The sequence below is a fragment of the Cryptomeria japonica genome, chromosome 1 (genome assembly GCF_030272615.1).
Source record: "Cryptomeria japonica chromosome 1, Sugi_1.0, whole genome shotgun sequence".
In the NCBI taxonomy this organism is placed as follows: Eukaryota; Viridiplantae; Streptophyta; class Pinopsida; order Cupressales; family Cupressaceae; genus Cryptomeria; species Cryptomeria japonica.
The window spans coordinates 151,887,369-151,902,837 of NC_081405.1; the positions used below are offsets into that span (position 1 = coordinate 151,887,369).

Genomic DNA, 15,469 nt, shown 5'->3' on the forward strand with positions numbered 1-15,469 from the left:
AGACGTTAGATGTTGTGAAAAAGAACAAAATAGAAAATCATGTGAAACAAAAACTAATGATTAGTATAATTTTAGCCATTACAACTAAATTGCAACAGGAATGGAACAAAAAAAAGAAAAAAATTGAAAGGCTGCTAGTATTAGTAATAACATTGACCTCTATACAATATTTTTTCCTGATTACTATAATTGTGTCTTTCAAAAAAATGGCCAAATGTTTTTGCTAATGGGTTATGGTTGTTGAATATTGGGTAGAATCGAAGATACAGATTTTGTTATATCAGATCAAATCCAGCATTGCACAGAGGCAGCTATTAATAATCTATGGTCCAACATTATTTGCAGGAAGATCAGAATCCCAGTTTTCTGCTATCAATCATTTGATATCATGAGATAGGTAATTTCATTTTAGATAAACGTAAGTAGATCTTGAAGCAAGTAGGAGAAATGAGGCAGAAAATGTACCTAAAACACTGTAAACAGGATAACAGAGAATCCCGAAAGGAGTAATATGGATAAAAAACTAAAGATACATTAACTACATTATAATCAGATTAAGTCTGAAGAGAAACAACATACCATACAAAAACCAAGAGCTTTAATTTCTTAGCAATTTGACGTTATGCTCCCATGCAGTATACCTTCCTGAGCTCAAGGAGACTTCTGGATACAATGCTTTGATACAACCAGGGAATACCTGACTCGAATGAATTTTATACTATTAAATGTCATCTAACTCCGAACCTACCCTCAAAATTGGGGTGATGCACAAGTGCATACAAAATTCATCAACCATAGAAAAATCACAACAGTAATTAGGACAGATCATAATAAGCTCCATCACTGATTGTCATTGCATGATTCATCTGTGATAGGCAAAATCATTCTGTATCATCGATGCTGTTGCACAGAAGGATGAGAATCCCATTGGCAGGATAACTATTTGAATTTCTCTTAAAGCCCCAAAATAGCATGCACGAGGAGCAAAACAGATGCAGTACAAAAGCATAGATAATTCTCTAACAGATCATGTCTACAGTTGACGAAGTCTGCATTATGTCAACAAATCCTTCATCGATAACCATGTCAACTTTCCATTTCCTGTCCACTAGTTAGCCAGGCCATCGCAGGCAGCTCCCAGGAAGAAAGAACCTGAACTTGTCAGCATTCTTGATCAAATAAGATGGCAGGTGCACCGCAGAAAATGAGCGAGGTATATTTCCCATCTTGTTGAATATTTCTCGAAAGGAATATCCTTCTGGTAACATATCAAATAGATCTTCTCCATGACAAATGACACGCTGAATTCTTGAAGATTTTAGGAAGTAAGAAGACTTCACCCGATCTACATGGCTGTAGGCTTTCATTTTAAATATGAATTCACTTATGTGCCGAAAGCAGAAGCTGCAATGCCAGCCTGCATCTGTGAAGAGCTCATCAGTTCGACGGGAATGAGCATAGCGTGTATAATACTGATAAAGGTGGATTGATGCACGCCAACTGTTATAGTCAACAGGAAACTCAAAGGAGTACAAATAATTTCGCAACTGCAGATGCATGACTGGTGGTATATTATCACACCACCTTAGAAGATTTATTGTGTGTGAACTTGGAATTTCATCTACATCTGACATGATAAGCATGTCATCATAACGGATGCCTGACTCTCTTATAAGTCGGTCCATTGCCGCTCTGTTTTCTGTTTCTTGTACAAAGGGATTCTCCCCATCTAAAAGGGACCGACCTGGAAACATGCCATACACAACATTGGGTTCAGCAAATTCAAACCTTTCCCTGTTATTTGCGAAATACAATGGTTTTCCATATCCAGTAAAAGTTGTATTGGATTCAAGGATTATAAACTTTGTTACTAGAGGAAGCAATTCCTGCCATCTGATCTCCAGTAGGTCCAGCTCATTGCTAAACAATACAGCATCATAAACACGACGAGGTATCTCCCGGACTCGCCAACCATGAAGGTAACAAAGATGCTCCATTGAAACATTTTCAGCATAATAATGAAAAATATGATGAAATGGCTTTGGTGGAGTGTCCCATATGGGACGCAACATGTAGGATATCTTCTGCCCGTTCATGTATATGCTTAGAATACAAATAGGAACAGTTACAAACAAAAGAAGCAGTGCCTTGATACATGATCTCCTTAAAGTGCAGCACTGGACAGACTTCTTCGGCATATTTTTCCTGCCTACTTTTGTCACCATCAGATTCAGTAAGATTCTCTGGCACTTCTGCATGGAGAAATATACAACTTGTCAAATTGAGAAATCTAAGGATGTTAAATATTTCATGATGTGCTTAAGACTTTGAGAAAATGCATGTTTCTCCATTCGTGCTTCATTAATATTGGCATAAAAATAATGATTTGGACTTGCTAAACATAAAACTTTATATATCCATCTGTGTACTAAGTGTATGCTATTTAGGATCGGAGAGATCTTGTTTAGCCAAAAATAATTTCAATTTGCATTAACTGGTTTTGCCAAAGGAAAGAGCGGTCTCATCTCTTTCCTTTGGTAAAACACTTAAAGAATATGTTAAATAAACAATTATGTACACGAGTGAAATATGTAGAATGAAGTCTGAAGGTCCAATTCCAATGAGAGTGTAAACTGCTATGGATTGGAGTTCAGGGATGATCAGGAGAGTGTACTTAGGGAGGGGATATTCTAACAGACTGACTGATATAAGGAAAAATTGGAGTGAAGGTGGGATGGCATGATGGGAGAGGAAAGTTCGAAATTCCAAGAAAGAATAAAGGGAAGCGGGGGTGAGTGGAAAGGTATGCTTGGTATGAAAACTCCAGCAACTCTGACAATCTGCACAAACTTAAACATTTTTACCAACAACCTAAATACTTAAATCACTTTTTGAAAATTTGACAACTGCAACACATTATAGGCACATGGGGGATAGGATAAGACCACACTCAAGTGAATTCAAGTTTTAACTACTCAGGACCCACACAATTTCTCAAACCAGTTATAAGTATTGAGCTAGAAATAAGATTAGACACACAAAAGGGAAAAATTGACATTACAAGTTTGAGTCCCAACAAAAGGGGCATACTTCAAACAATGTTGATCACTTTGATGTGGTGAAGACTTTGGCACATTTGCAAAGGTATTTGTTTTTGTCAGACATGCAAAATGATATTGCAAAGTTCATGAGGGGTTGTACATTGTTGAATAACAAGGCTGGCAATAAAATTTGAGATCATATACACTATAACTGATTCCTTCTACACCATAGGAGAGCATTTCCATGGATTTTGTAAGAGATTTTTTATTTTTCTAATCAAAGAAAAGGTAGAATTATATGTTTGTTGTTGTAATCTGGTATAGCAGAATACATGCTTTCATTCAATGCAGGAAAACTCTTCAAGAAAATGATATAGCAGATGTATTTTTCAGTAATGTTTGGTTTAACTTTGACTGTAGAGTGCCTACTATCATTTCAAGACATAATCAGCATAGACTTCAGCCAAAGATTTCCAAGATGGGGACAAGGTGTGGCTTTGCAAAAACAAAGGAAGACTGCAAGATAAAGCTAAGAACCGAAAACCACTTAAGTATGGCCCAGCTAAATTATTGAACACGTGGGCAATAATATGTTTATATTAAACCTACTTCTATAAAAACTTTTGTCTATTTGAGCCTTCTATGCTAAATGAATGACATTTGCTACCTTCTATTGAATAAGGTGTAACTAATGCTTAAGAAGAATTGAATGAGGAAGTTGTTTAACAAAAGAAGATGAGAACATCAAGAAGAGGAGAGCATGAGAGCTAGCAAGGAGAAATGAAAGGGCAATTTCTGACAAAGTGTTGTGAGGTATTCACACATCGCCCTATTGTAAATGGGGACCCCCACTTTTTCGCTTTCCAGGTTAGTTGTCTTAGCTTAGTTAGTTCTTGTCAAGTCTTTGCTATTAACCTTTTGTTTGTAGTTGCTCAAGAGCTGACCAAGTCTTTCTCTTTGAGATGAAGTGAGGTTTAACATTCTCTTTGCCCAGCCAAAACATAATCCCTTCCACTTCTTCCAATCCTGTCAATGGGTGCCCAAACCCAATCACTCCCATTTCCATTTCCTTCCATTTCCACCTCCCCTAACACTCTTCACTTCCATTTACCATACCTTCTAACTCACCTACCTTCCTATCCTCTATCCTCCATCCACCTTTCATACTTTCATACCTTAACCTCCTTCACATCTCTACATAACCTACCACTTCCATGTCCCTTACCTTACATCCCATCTTCTAACCTATACCTTTACCTACCTAACCGTCTCCCATCCTAATATACTCATCCACTACCCTTCATCTACATTTTACACCTACCTTTGCCCCCCCATCCTAACTATTCACATTTCCCACCTTTATCTCTAATTACCATTTCCCTACCCTTCCATCTTACACCCTCACCTCCCTTCACTAACTTCCTTTCCACCTTACCCCTACCCCTACCCCTACCCCTATTCTATCCTAACATCTCCCTTCCCCTCATACCTTCTATCTCACACTCCCTTTAACCTACCATCCACACTACCTACCCCTTTACCCCTTTATTCCCCTAAAATCACCTATTCTAACCCACATCCCATAAGTCTTACTTCCTTTATTTCCTTAAGCTTACCTCTACCACACACCTATTAACCTACCCTTTCCACCCTACCATCTACCCTCATCCTAGCCTACCCCTATCCTATCCCTATCCCAACCCCCTTAAATCTCACACCCCTTACCCTTTTCACTACCGCTTATACCTCCCGTTCCACTTTACTCCCCATATCCTAACTCCTACCTCCCACCGCAGCACTTCTTATAACCCCGTATCCACTTTCAATTACCCCTTCCTCACGTGGCATTTCCCTTACCATTCTTCCCCACAACACTTCACATTTCTTCATCAATCCCTGCCTCATCACATCTTGGGCTCCACACACTCTAAAATGGAGAATTAAATAAATTCTTTGGGCCCCATATAATCTAAAATGGAGAATTAAATAAATTCTTTCAAGGACTCTCCTGCTGGGCCCCACAGGATCTGAAATGGAGATTTGGAAAGCTTGTTTCAAGACATAATATTTCCTTTGATTTCCTTTACCACGTAGCTTTGATTTGGCCCCACCAAAATTTTGAAATAAAAGAAAAGTTTTTAAAAGAATCCTCAAAAAAAAAAGTATCCACCTCATCAGTCTTTGCAAGGTGTGGTAACACAAAATAAGGAGCTGGCTCTTAATGAAGATGTGTCACTTTAGTGAAGATAGAAGAAAACAGACCCTTTAACATCCACCGGCTATATAAGAAGACACTCATCCTCATTCTAAGGCATCGATCAAAGCAATTTATACAATCTGCTCTGGATAAAATGATTGATCATTTCATTGATAACATACGTTGACAAGGAGAATTGGAACAAATTTGAGTTTAAGACAAGTTGCAGCAGACAGAGAGGCAGAGCTACAAATTTGAGGATCAAAATTCAGATCAGAACTGATTGTTATTTCCCAGATTTGAATTAATGATGCATTAAGGGTGTGAAGAATTGTTTTGTTTGCATGTTTCTTGATTCATTATATGTCTTTCAGGTTTTGATAGGAGGATCGGAAGCTGATAAAGAGATGGTTTCAGACTACACTCAGGCAAATTGAATTCAAGGACTCACACATCAATATCCACATTTGAAAAGGGACAATATCAAAATTCGATCACATGAAGAAGATGGATCAGACCATTACTATGCACTTACAGAGCTGAATGCAGGATATTCAACACCTTAAACAGAATTGGAGTTTGATACAAAGGCAAAGGGGCAGATTTCAAAGGAATTCCAGATCATTTTCCAAGGTTCTGATTTGATGTTTGATATCAGGATAGAAGAAAAGAGAAAAATGAGCACCCAAAGAAGCATGGAGGACAAGTCACGACAACATCAATCTGGAAGATAATTATTCAGAAATAACTTCCTCCACCATTCAAGAGATCTGATTACACTTACATTGAGAAGCAGGTTGAAAGGAAGTGCTCCCTGGTTGGAGTAAAATCTGCTTCCATTGCTCATAGTTGGGGGCGATGTAGGCACTTGAATGGATGAAATGAAAGGAGTGGGCAAAGGATGTATTAAATTGTAAGTTTAAATTTCAACTTCACTTGAACACGAGTGAATTTCCTAATTCGCTCCTGTACCTTCTAAAGGGACAGGAGCGAAGTTATTCAAGCTCATGTACCTTGCTAAGATCAAGAAGACAGGATTGGAGAAAGAATGGACAAAGAGAAGGAATTGGCTTATACATGCCCTTGGGAATGAATTCAAACCAAGTTGAATGACACAAAGTGAGGAATTTGTGCAAGTTTGCCTAATTCGCTCCTGTCCCTTCCAAAGGTACAGGAGCGAATTTCCCAGTGGATCCCGTACCTCTCTAAGGTACATAAGCGAAATTGTTAAGATTTGCCTTTGATCCAACATTTTGAACAAGGGGACCCCTTAAGGTGATTCGCTAGCATGTTCTAAGGCCAAGGCAACGTGGATGGAGGTGAGAAGAGAACGTTTAATAGACATCCCAGCCTAATACCTCTAATTCGCTCCTGACCCTTAGGGTACAGGAGCGAAATTCTTGAAAAGACCTCCTGTCTCACCCAAACCATTAAATGGATCCCATCTGTAGCAAAATTGAAGGCAAATCAACTTGATTGTGGTGAAGGAAGGATTTAAAAGTTGAGTCTAAGGCAAGAGAAAAGAAAAGAAGTACGAATTGAGAAAATTCGCTCATGTACCTCTCTAAGGTACAAGAGCGAAATTTTCTTGAAGAGGAGCGATTTGCTAATAAGGAAACTTTGAAGGTTTTGGTGAAGATGATTCTAATGCTCAAACATTCTAAACCTCCCTAAGATCACAAGGACAAAGCATGCCTTCCTCAAATAGTGATAAAACTTCAGCATCTCCTAGTTCGCTCATGTCCCTCTCTACGGTACGGGAGCGACCTTGTGATAGAGGCATGCACCTCTTGAAGGTACAAGAGCGAAATCATGACGAGCGAAAAGAATTGGAGAGAAGGCTAAATGCAAGTCGGCATTGATGCATTAACACAACTAATTGCACTTTTGGCACCAAAACAAATTTCAAATTTCAATGACTAAGTCGGCCAACCTAAAGGGAAATGCAATTAATTTTATTCATTAGAACAAGTCGGCTTTGTAATCAAAAGGTGCAAACCCCTATGCGGGCGCCTATATAAAGGATGATCCTTAAAGCATTCATCATTCATTCAAACAAATCCTTCTCCAAAGTAAACTTAAGAGCAAATTTGAGAAGCGAATTCCAGCAATTAGAAGGCGAATTTCAGGATTGACAAGTCCAAAACCAGAATCTCCAAAGGGCGAAATCAAAAAGGAGAGCGAACAGCAGCAGCTGAACTCATCAAGACGAATTTCAAAGGCAGATTTCATTGGGCGGATTGGTGATTGAGAAGGCGAAAGACCGATCATATAAAGGTAGGTCAAGGCAGATTCAACACTTTAATCTCAGGCTTGATTCTCTTAAGGACAAACTTGAAGATTAGCGATCCTCCAAAGGTGAATTTGGTATACTTAAGATCAACAAGACCAAGTTGAAAGAAGATCACGCGAGGACAAGAATGATTTCTTCAAGCTTCATCATCATCAAGGACACTTCAAATGCATGGAAGAAAGACTTAGACTTCCCAACACCACTACTTTGAGCGAGCTAGATAATGTTAAGTATCAAGAGATATCCCTCGACATCACAATGGTGACAAGTCAATTCTACAAGTACAAGTTGAAGCAACGTCCTAGTCATCATCCTAGTCACCACTCACCAATCAGGGAAGGTCTACCTCTGCATGTCTTGATTCAATGTACCTAACTCATTGGGGATGGCACAAACTCCGAAGTACCTACCCTTGGCATCTATTGGTTCACAAATATTGAATGTAATTATTTCATTGGCTAGAGGAGTTTGTTGTAACAAACCTTGATTAGGGTTTTCATCTTGAAATCCTAGCCATTGATTGTAAATTAATCAGAGCCATTGAATTGTAAAGAGCTATCTATATAAAGTCGTGGCTCTTCATTTGTAAGGGTTAATAGTTGGTCAATAGTGGTTAGAATAGTGAATAGTTTGTGAATAGAAGCTTAGATAGCAATTAGAATAGAGTAGGAAGAGAAGACAAGAAATTGTTGCCTTGGTTGTAAAAGACTCCATTTTCATTGAAGATATGGTGAAATGTGTTGTTTTCTTGCAATATGCATGGTTTTCTTGTTGAATCTTCATATTAGACGGTAGATAATTAGATTGAATGGAGAAAATTGTTGAATGCACTCATGTGGAATCCGCCTAGTCCATACCACTAGCCTCTTGCTGATTGTAAGTGTGCCCTGTGTGGTCAACTGGCATTAGAGAGCTTAATTTCAAATTGTTATACGTCCATTGTTCATGCATTAACTTGGATGGTGATCAGTGTTTGATGGAAATGATTTGAACATCTTCAAAATTCCCTTAGAAGATTGCACTGAGCTGGTGTTGAATTGTTCAGTTTGATGGTGAGACCTAGCCTAGTAGGACTCCACCTAGTCGTTCATCCATCTTCTTACATTCTAGGTCTTAGAGTGGACTTTCTGAACCCTTTACCGTTTGCTATTTCTTTATTATCCTTGTTAGTAGGTAGGACTTAAGTTCTAGCATATCAAAGCGTTCAGGCAATCAAACGTAAGTCCCCTTGTGATTCCAGCATAATCACATCACACCAACAGAGCTTATCCACACGTAGAGAACCTACATATAAGAACCTTGGAGTTATTTCGATTGATCCTTAGGCAAATCTTCAGCATTCGAATAACTTTGTTCAAGAGAGGATAAGAAACTTAAGGTATTTTATTATGTGTTTGCATGTGCATGAAAAACACATCAACACAAAGCAAAGACATTTTCTAAAGAGAAAATGTGGGAATTCTTCCATCTTCCCAAATCCTTATGCCTTTGGGGACTAAAAGCCCGAATGGGGAGGTGTTATCCAAATTGGCTCATGAAAGTAATTTGATTTTAGTTCAGCTAGAACAATAATCTCATTTACTTAATAAAATTACTAAGTAATGCAACTGGAAAGATTTCCAACTCCTAGCAAGACAGTTCAACAAATATATACAGTTAGCAAAAGACTTGGGAGCATAAAGGTTCAAAGGTCATCTGGACACCCATCGGCCAATTAAATTGTGGTTTCAAGTTTCAACATCCCTAATAGGTTAAACTTGTCAGATACGTTATTCAGCCAAACTGTTAGCTATATAAATGCGTTGTTTGGCTGCTATTCTCCTACAGCCGGGCACAAGAAAGCAGCTTTTTTTTAAGCTGAGCACTAGACTCTTCTAGCTTTTCATATGATTAGAGGGATTTCAAATTCACAAGGATAAGTTTTTTTGTTTCTAGAACAAAGCATGTTATCTTATGTTTTATTTAGCATTTTTGGTTTTAGTTTTTGTGAAGCCCAAAAGATTATCTTAGTCAATAAAAGAGATCTTGGGCACATAACTTAGCAGAAGCGAAAAATAAATAAAGAATACAAAAGAAAAACATTTCAGTGTCATTAAATTTCGGTTTACTAAATGAAAATCTTTTTAAGTGTTTGTTGGTTGAAGTTTCAGCAATGTGTATTTTCAGGTTATTTCATACCTAAGTCTATTGTTTTGAGTCCAAAATCTACTAGTACTTACCATGCACTGAAATTTAACATGGTATTAGACCACAGTAATTCAAAACTTTGAAGTTCGTGAATGAAATGTGTTACTACCTGTGAGAGTGAGTAGATGGAAGATTTCAATGATTTATTAATTAAGTAATTTTGACCTTTGTGAGGCTGTAGAGTGTGAAACTTTAATTGTTCTAGTGATCGGAGTGTCGATTTGCACCTATGATAGGCTGCTGACTAATCTATTTTCAGCTAATTTGTTTAGCTTCAGCATGTTCCAGCAGCTTTAAACATGACTAATCTTTGTCTCAAAGAGTGTGACCCTCTAGAGTGCGCTTCCAAATTCACACATTCAAAGGGCATATTGCAAATGCAACTAGAAGAAGTTGATCTTTGGGTCTATGGGGACACCGTGGTTCCACCTCCTGCTAATCCTATTCAGCTAGATGAACATAACAAAAAGTTAGCCAAGGCAAAGTAAATCATCTTAGATTCAGAGAAGGCTCATTTTATCATTTACAATGCAAAGAAGAGGACAATGAATGAGATGTACGATGCCTTAATAACTCTATATAAGAGTGTGAATATCTCTCATAAGATAATGTTGAAGAACAAACTCAATGCCACATGTATGAGTTGCAAAAACACTAACTTTGTAATCAACTTGTTGCAATCAACTATCAAGGTAAAGGTGGAGGATGAAGAGTTGGTGCCCATAGCTCTAAATGGGTTCTCTTCATATTGGGATTCTCTTGTTCGAGGTGTCTATGCTCATGAGAAGCTTCCCACTTTTAAGAAGCATTGGGATGATTTCATCTAGGAAAAAACAAAAATTGAATCTAATTCAGTCAGAATGGAAGATGGTAAGAATCATAGTTCGCAAACCCAGTGAGTACTCACCGAGTTACTGAGTACTCACAGGTTTTCCCCTGAGCAAGTTTTCATTGTGTTAACTCGTCAATTCTCTAAGTCAGTTTTTGGACGAAAACTTAATAAGTTTTTTGGCAAGTATTCATCAAAACATGGTGAGTTCAACCTATTCACTCGTCGCCATAAGATAAGAAGGCACCAAAATGGGTAAAACATGCCAATCTCACCATTTTGAGGCTGCAAAACCTTATTTTTGGCCCTGCATTACATGCACATCAGAAAGCACGAATTGAAGAGCATATTGGGAAGATTTTTTAGGTGATTTGAAGGAGAAATTTCCAAAATTTTGGATTTGCAAAAAGTTAGATCCATTTTTTTTTTCTTTTTTTCTAAGCATTTAAATTTGTAAATGTTTTCTAATATGCTAGAGGAGTCAGTGGATTGGATGACATTAATATGGTAGAGGAGTCATTGCCATCTAGAAGCAGTGTAAAGACACAAGCACAGTCTTTTAGGCCAAGTAGGGAGCCGCAATCTAGTGCAAGGACCTCTAGCTCCCAATTTTTCACTAGATTCGGGAAGAGGAAATTATAAAAACTTGTAATTTTTTACTTGCTTATATATGAAATATATGATGATGGAGCCACAATCTAGTGCAAGGACATCTAGCTCCCAATTTTTCACTAGATTGGGGAAGAGGAAATTATAAAAACTTGTAATTTTTACATAACAATGAAAATCATCATAAGTTCACAGTAGTTATCAGTTAGCGGCCAGCTATTTTATCCACTATCCGGCTGCTCATGATGATGCAATTTTATAATCCATATATATTCAAGAATCAAATTTAAAAGAAAACACTTCCTAGTGGTTTTTTAGACTTGTTTGTTACATTTTGTAATTCAGTGTTGCAAAAAAATTGTGTTTTTTAATATAGTATTTTTTAAGTTGTTGAGTTTTTGGTGAGTTGAAAATTTGGCTTTGCTGAGTATTGTTTGAGCTTGAGTTTGTGAACTACGGTCAGTGTAAATGTTATTCGATTTTCAATTTCCAAAATGCAATTTATATTCAAGATCAGTTATCTTCTTCGATGCATATGTTATTTCTTAAATAATGGATCTGATTATTATCTGGTATGATGCAGATAGAGGAGGAACATTTATCGATTTCAATGTCCTTCTCACAAATGCTGATTGATATATATATGTATGCAAGGGAGATCAAGCAATACCTTGACCGGTCATGTCTATTAGACATGACCGATCAAGATATTACTTGATCGCACCTTTCAATTATCATTGTATTTACCGATCGGTGTATTTAACAAGTCACCCGATACTAATCGGCGTGTATACCATAAGCAAATCACCCGATACTAATTGGCGTGTATACCATAAGTAAGTCGCCCGATACTAATCGGTGCGTATACTATAAGCAAGTCAACCGATAACAATCGGTGTATATAGTTATAAACTAAACCAATAACAATCGGTGTTAATACGATTCAATGTGAACCGATACCAATCGGTATTCTGTGTTATGATATTTATAACTGATAATTATCGGCAGTTTAAGTATTGATTAAGAAACCAATATCGATCGGAATTTGCAAGTAGGATTGAATGTATATAAATTGAAGAAGAATCATCAAATGAAGGAACGATAGCTTGAAGTCTTCATCATAGTCTATCGATAGGATAGATGATTGAATGAGAGACTTCATTTATCTCTCATTCAATCATTTATCTTACCGAGGCTATCATGCATTAACACTCCCTCTTAGCTAGGTAAGATAAATGAAAAACAACATATCAAGCATCACAATTCAAATGATGGTCAGTATTCCTTACATAATCTGACTCCTCAAAAAATCATATCACCTAATCACATGGCATGAAATATCACCTAAACACGTGATACAAACGTTCAACACATCAACTTGTGATGACAAGATATCACCTAAGCACGTGATATCAGTATTGCCTAAACATGCAATACTTAAGGATAAACATATGAGGATGATTAAATTCTCATCTTATCCAAGTTGTGGTATGTGCACTAACATCTTATACAAATGTTTTACCACAACACAGTCATGGCACATCCATGACATACCAGAGATCCGACATGATAACTGGTTTGAACATCATAAAATCGTCACCTTATAATGTCTACATACAAGTGTTCATTATCTTGAGAGATCGTCACCTCTTAGATATGAACCCAGGGGATAAAATCCAAAATGTCCTAACATGACAAAGAAGTTTACACATTAAACATCTTATTGATATGTAAATACAGATTTCAAAGAAAATTACCTTTCTATCATACCTAAACCTTTTCTGAAGTGATCAACCTTCACTCACTCTGGAAAGTGGTTTGGTCAGAATATCTGCAGTCTGATCTCCTGTACAAACATATTCTAATTGGATCACATTCCTGTCTACCATATCTCACACATAGTGGTATGGAATCTCAATATGCTTGTCATGGAACATTGGATTTACTGAAAGTTTTATGCAGCTTTGATTGTCACAATGTATGATAGTAGGTTTCATAGGCTCTCCAAACAATCCTACAAGCAACTTCCTAAGCCATACTGCCTCTCGGGCAGCCATGTAAGCTGCAATGTATTTGGCTTGGGTGGAACTCTGAGCTACAGAAGACTGCTTTCTTTTGATCCAGGATATCATGGTTGAACCTAAACTGAAGCAACACCCTGAAATGCTTTTCCTGTTAGTCACACTTCCAACCCAATCTGAGTCTGTAAATCCATGTAGGTCTAGATCAACTTTCTCATATTTGAGACCAAGGTTTAGAGTACCTTGTAAGTATCTCATAATGTGTTTTACTGCAATCAGGTGGATCTCCTTAGGCTCACACATAAACTGACTTAAGGCATTAACTGCATAACATATATCTGGTCTCGTATTTACAAGATACATCAGGGACCCAATCATTTGCCTATATAGAGTAGGATCTGAGGGTTGTGATTCTGTTGCTGCTTCCTTAAGTTTATGAAGGTTTGTTTCCATTGGAGAGGTCATGGGTGTGCAGTTTAGCATTCCAAATCTCTTCAAAATGTCCAAAGTATATTTACCCTGGTTTAGTATAATACCATCAGCATTCTAACATACTTCCAAACCTAGGAAGTAATGAAGGAGTCCCAAGTCCTTCATATCAATTTCTTTAGCAAGGTCTTTCTTACACTGATCTATGAGGTGATCTTTTCCTGCGATTAACAAATCATCAACATATAAAATCAATATTAGCATATCGCCTTTGTTTTGCTTATAGTAGAGATTAGGATATGCATCATTCTTGGAGAAGCCTAGTTTTGAGAAATAGGTATCAATTCTTTCATACCAGGCCCTGGGACACTGTTTAAGCCCATAGAGAGCTTTCTTGAGTCTACACACATGAGACTCTGCATCATGAATCTCAAACCCTTCAAGTTGCTCTAGATATACTTCTTCTGAGATCTCACCATTAAGGAATGTTGTCTTAACATCCATCTAATGAACTTTCCATCCCTTTGATGCTGCAATGGCTAAGACTGCTCTTACTGAAGTGTATCTGGCTACAGGTGCAAATGTTTCCTCATAATCAATTCCTTCCTTTTGAGAGAACCCTCTAGCTACAAATCTAGCCTTGTGTTTCTCAATGCTGCCATCTGCAACGTGTTTGATTTTGAAGAGCCATTGGAGGTGACAACAGATTTCCTAGCTGGCCTAGGGACAATTTCCCAAACATCATTTTTCATAATGGATTGGTATTCTTCAGACATGGCATTCTTCCATACTTGATATTTAAGTGCATCTAATACATTAGTAGGTTCTGCTTTTGAGAGATCATTCGGGAGAGCGACGTAGTTGGTAAGTTTGTTAGGCCTTTTGCTTTCTCTGAAAGTTCCTGAAGGGGCAGCATACTTCTGAGCTTCGTCTATAGTTTTGGTGGCCCATAGTGGTCTTTTCTTGAAATTTTCTCTAGGTGGGTTTTGAATTTCACTTTCATTTTCCTCAAGACTCTCCCTCTGAAGCTTAGGAGCAAGGTCTTCATCTATGCTAGGGGTAGGGATATAGACTTCAGGTTCTATTGAGCTTTGGGCTCTTTTGAAGGCCAAGTCTTCTTCAAAGATTACATCCCTACTTAGTTCAATATTCCTCTGGCCAGGTATATAGATTCTGTAGGCCTTGGAGGTTTCACTATATCCTACAAGTATTCCCCTTTTTCCAGAAGGCTCTAATTTTAATCTTTTCTCCTTAGGTACATGAATATAGATAGGGCACCCAAATATCCTAAAGTGGCTGATATCTAGTTTTGATTTGGTAAAGACTTCCTCAGGGGTTTTATCTTCAAGATGGGAGCGAGGACATCTGTTTTGTATATATACAACAGTGCTAGTTGCTTCTGCCCAAAGATTGATATTTAGATTCTGATCAAGAATCATAACTTTGGCAACTTCTACAATTGTCCTATTTTTCCTCTCAGGTACCCTATTTTGTTGAGGATTATAAGGTATTGTTAACTCCCTCTTAATCCCTGAATTTTTACAAAAATCTTTAAATAATTTTGATGTGTATTCCCCCCCATTATCAGTTCTTAGGGTTTTAATTTTATTTCCTGAGTAGTTCTTTGTTAGTGATTTAAACTCTTTAAACCTATTGAGGATCTCTTCTGATTCTTTGCACTTCAGAAAGTAGATCCAAGTTTTCCTAGAGTAGTCATCAACAAATATTACATAATACAAAAATCCCCCTAAAGAAGGTACGAACATAGGTCCACATACATCAGAATGAATTAACTCTAAAATTTTACTTGTTTTCCTAGTACTATTTTGAAAAGCACCCTTAGCATTTTTACCTAGGGCACAT

General features: G+C 37.4%; 1 protein-coding gene across 2 annotated transcripts in view; it reads right to left on the bottom strand.

The window, feature by feature from the left end:
* Positions 1-581: 581 nt before the first annotated feature.
* LOC131079719 (uncharacterized) overlaps positions 582-15,469 on the bottom strand; it is a 93,048-nt gene continuing 78,160 nt past the window's right edge. For both annotated transcript variants that reach the window (XM_058017742.2, XM_058017741.2), the window contains exon 2: positions 582-2,252. In XM_058017742.2, the coding sequence (XP_057873725.2) occupies positions 1,113-2,225 (1,113 nt within the window). In that variant the 5' untranslated portion in view covers positions 2,226-2,252 and the 3' untranslated portion in view covers positions 582-1,112. The remainder of the gene's footprint in view (positions 2,253-15,469) is intronic.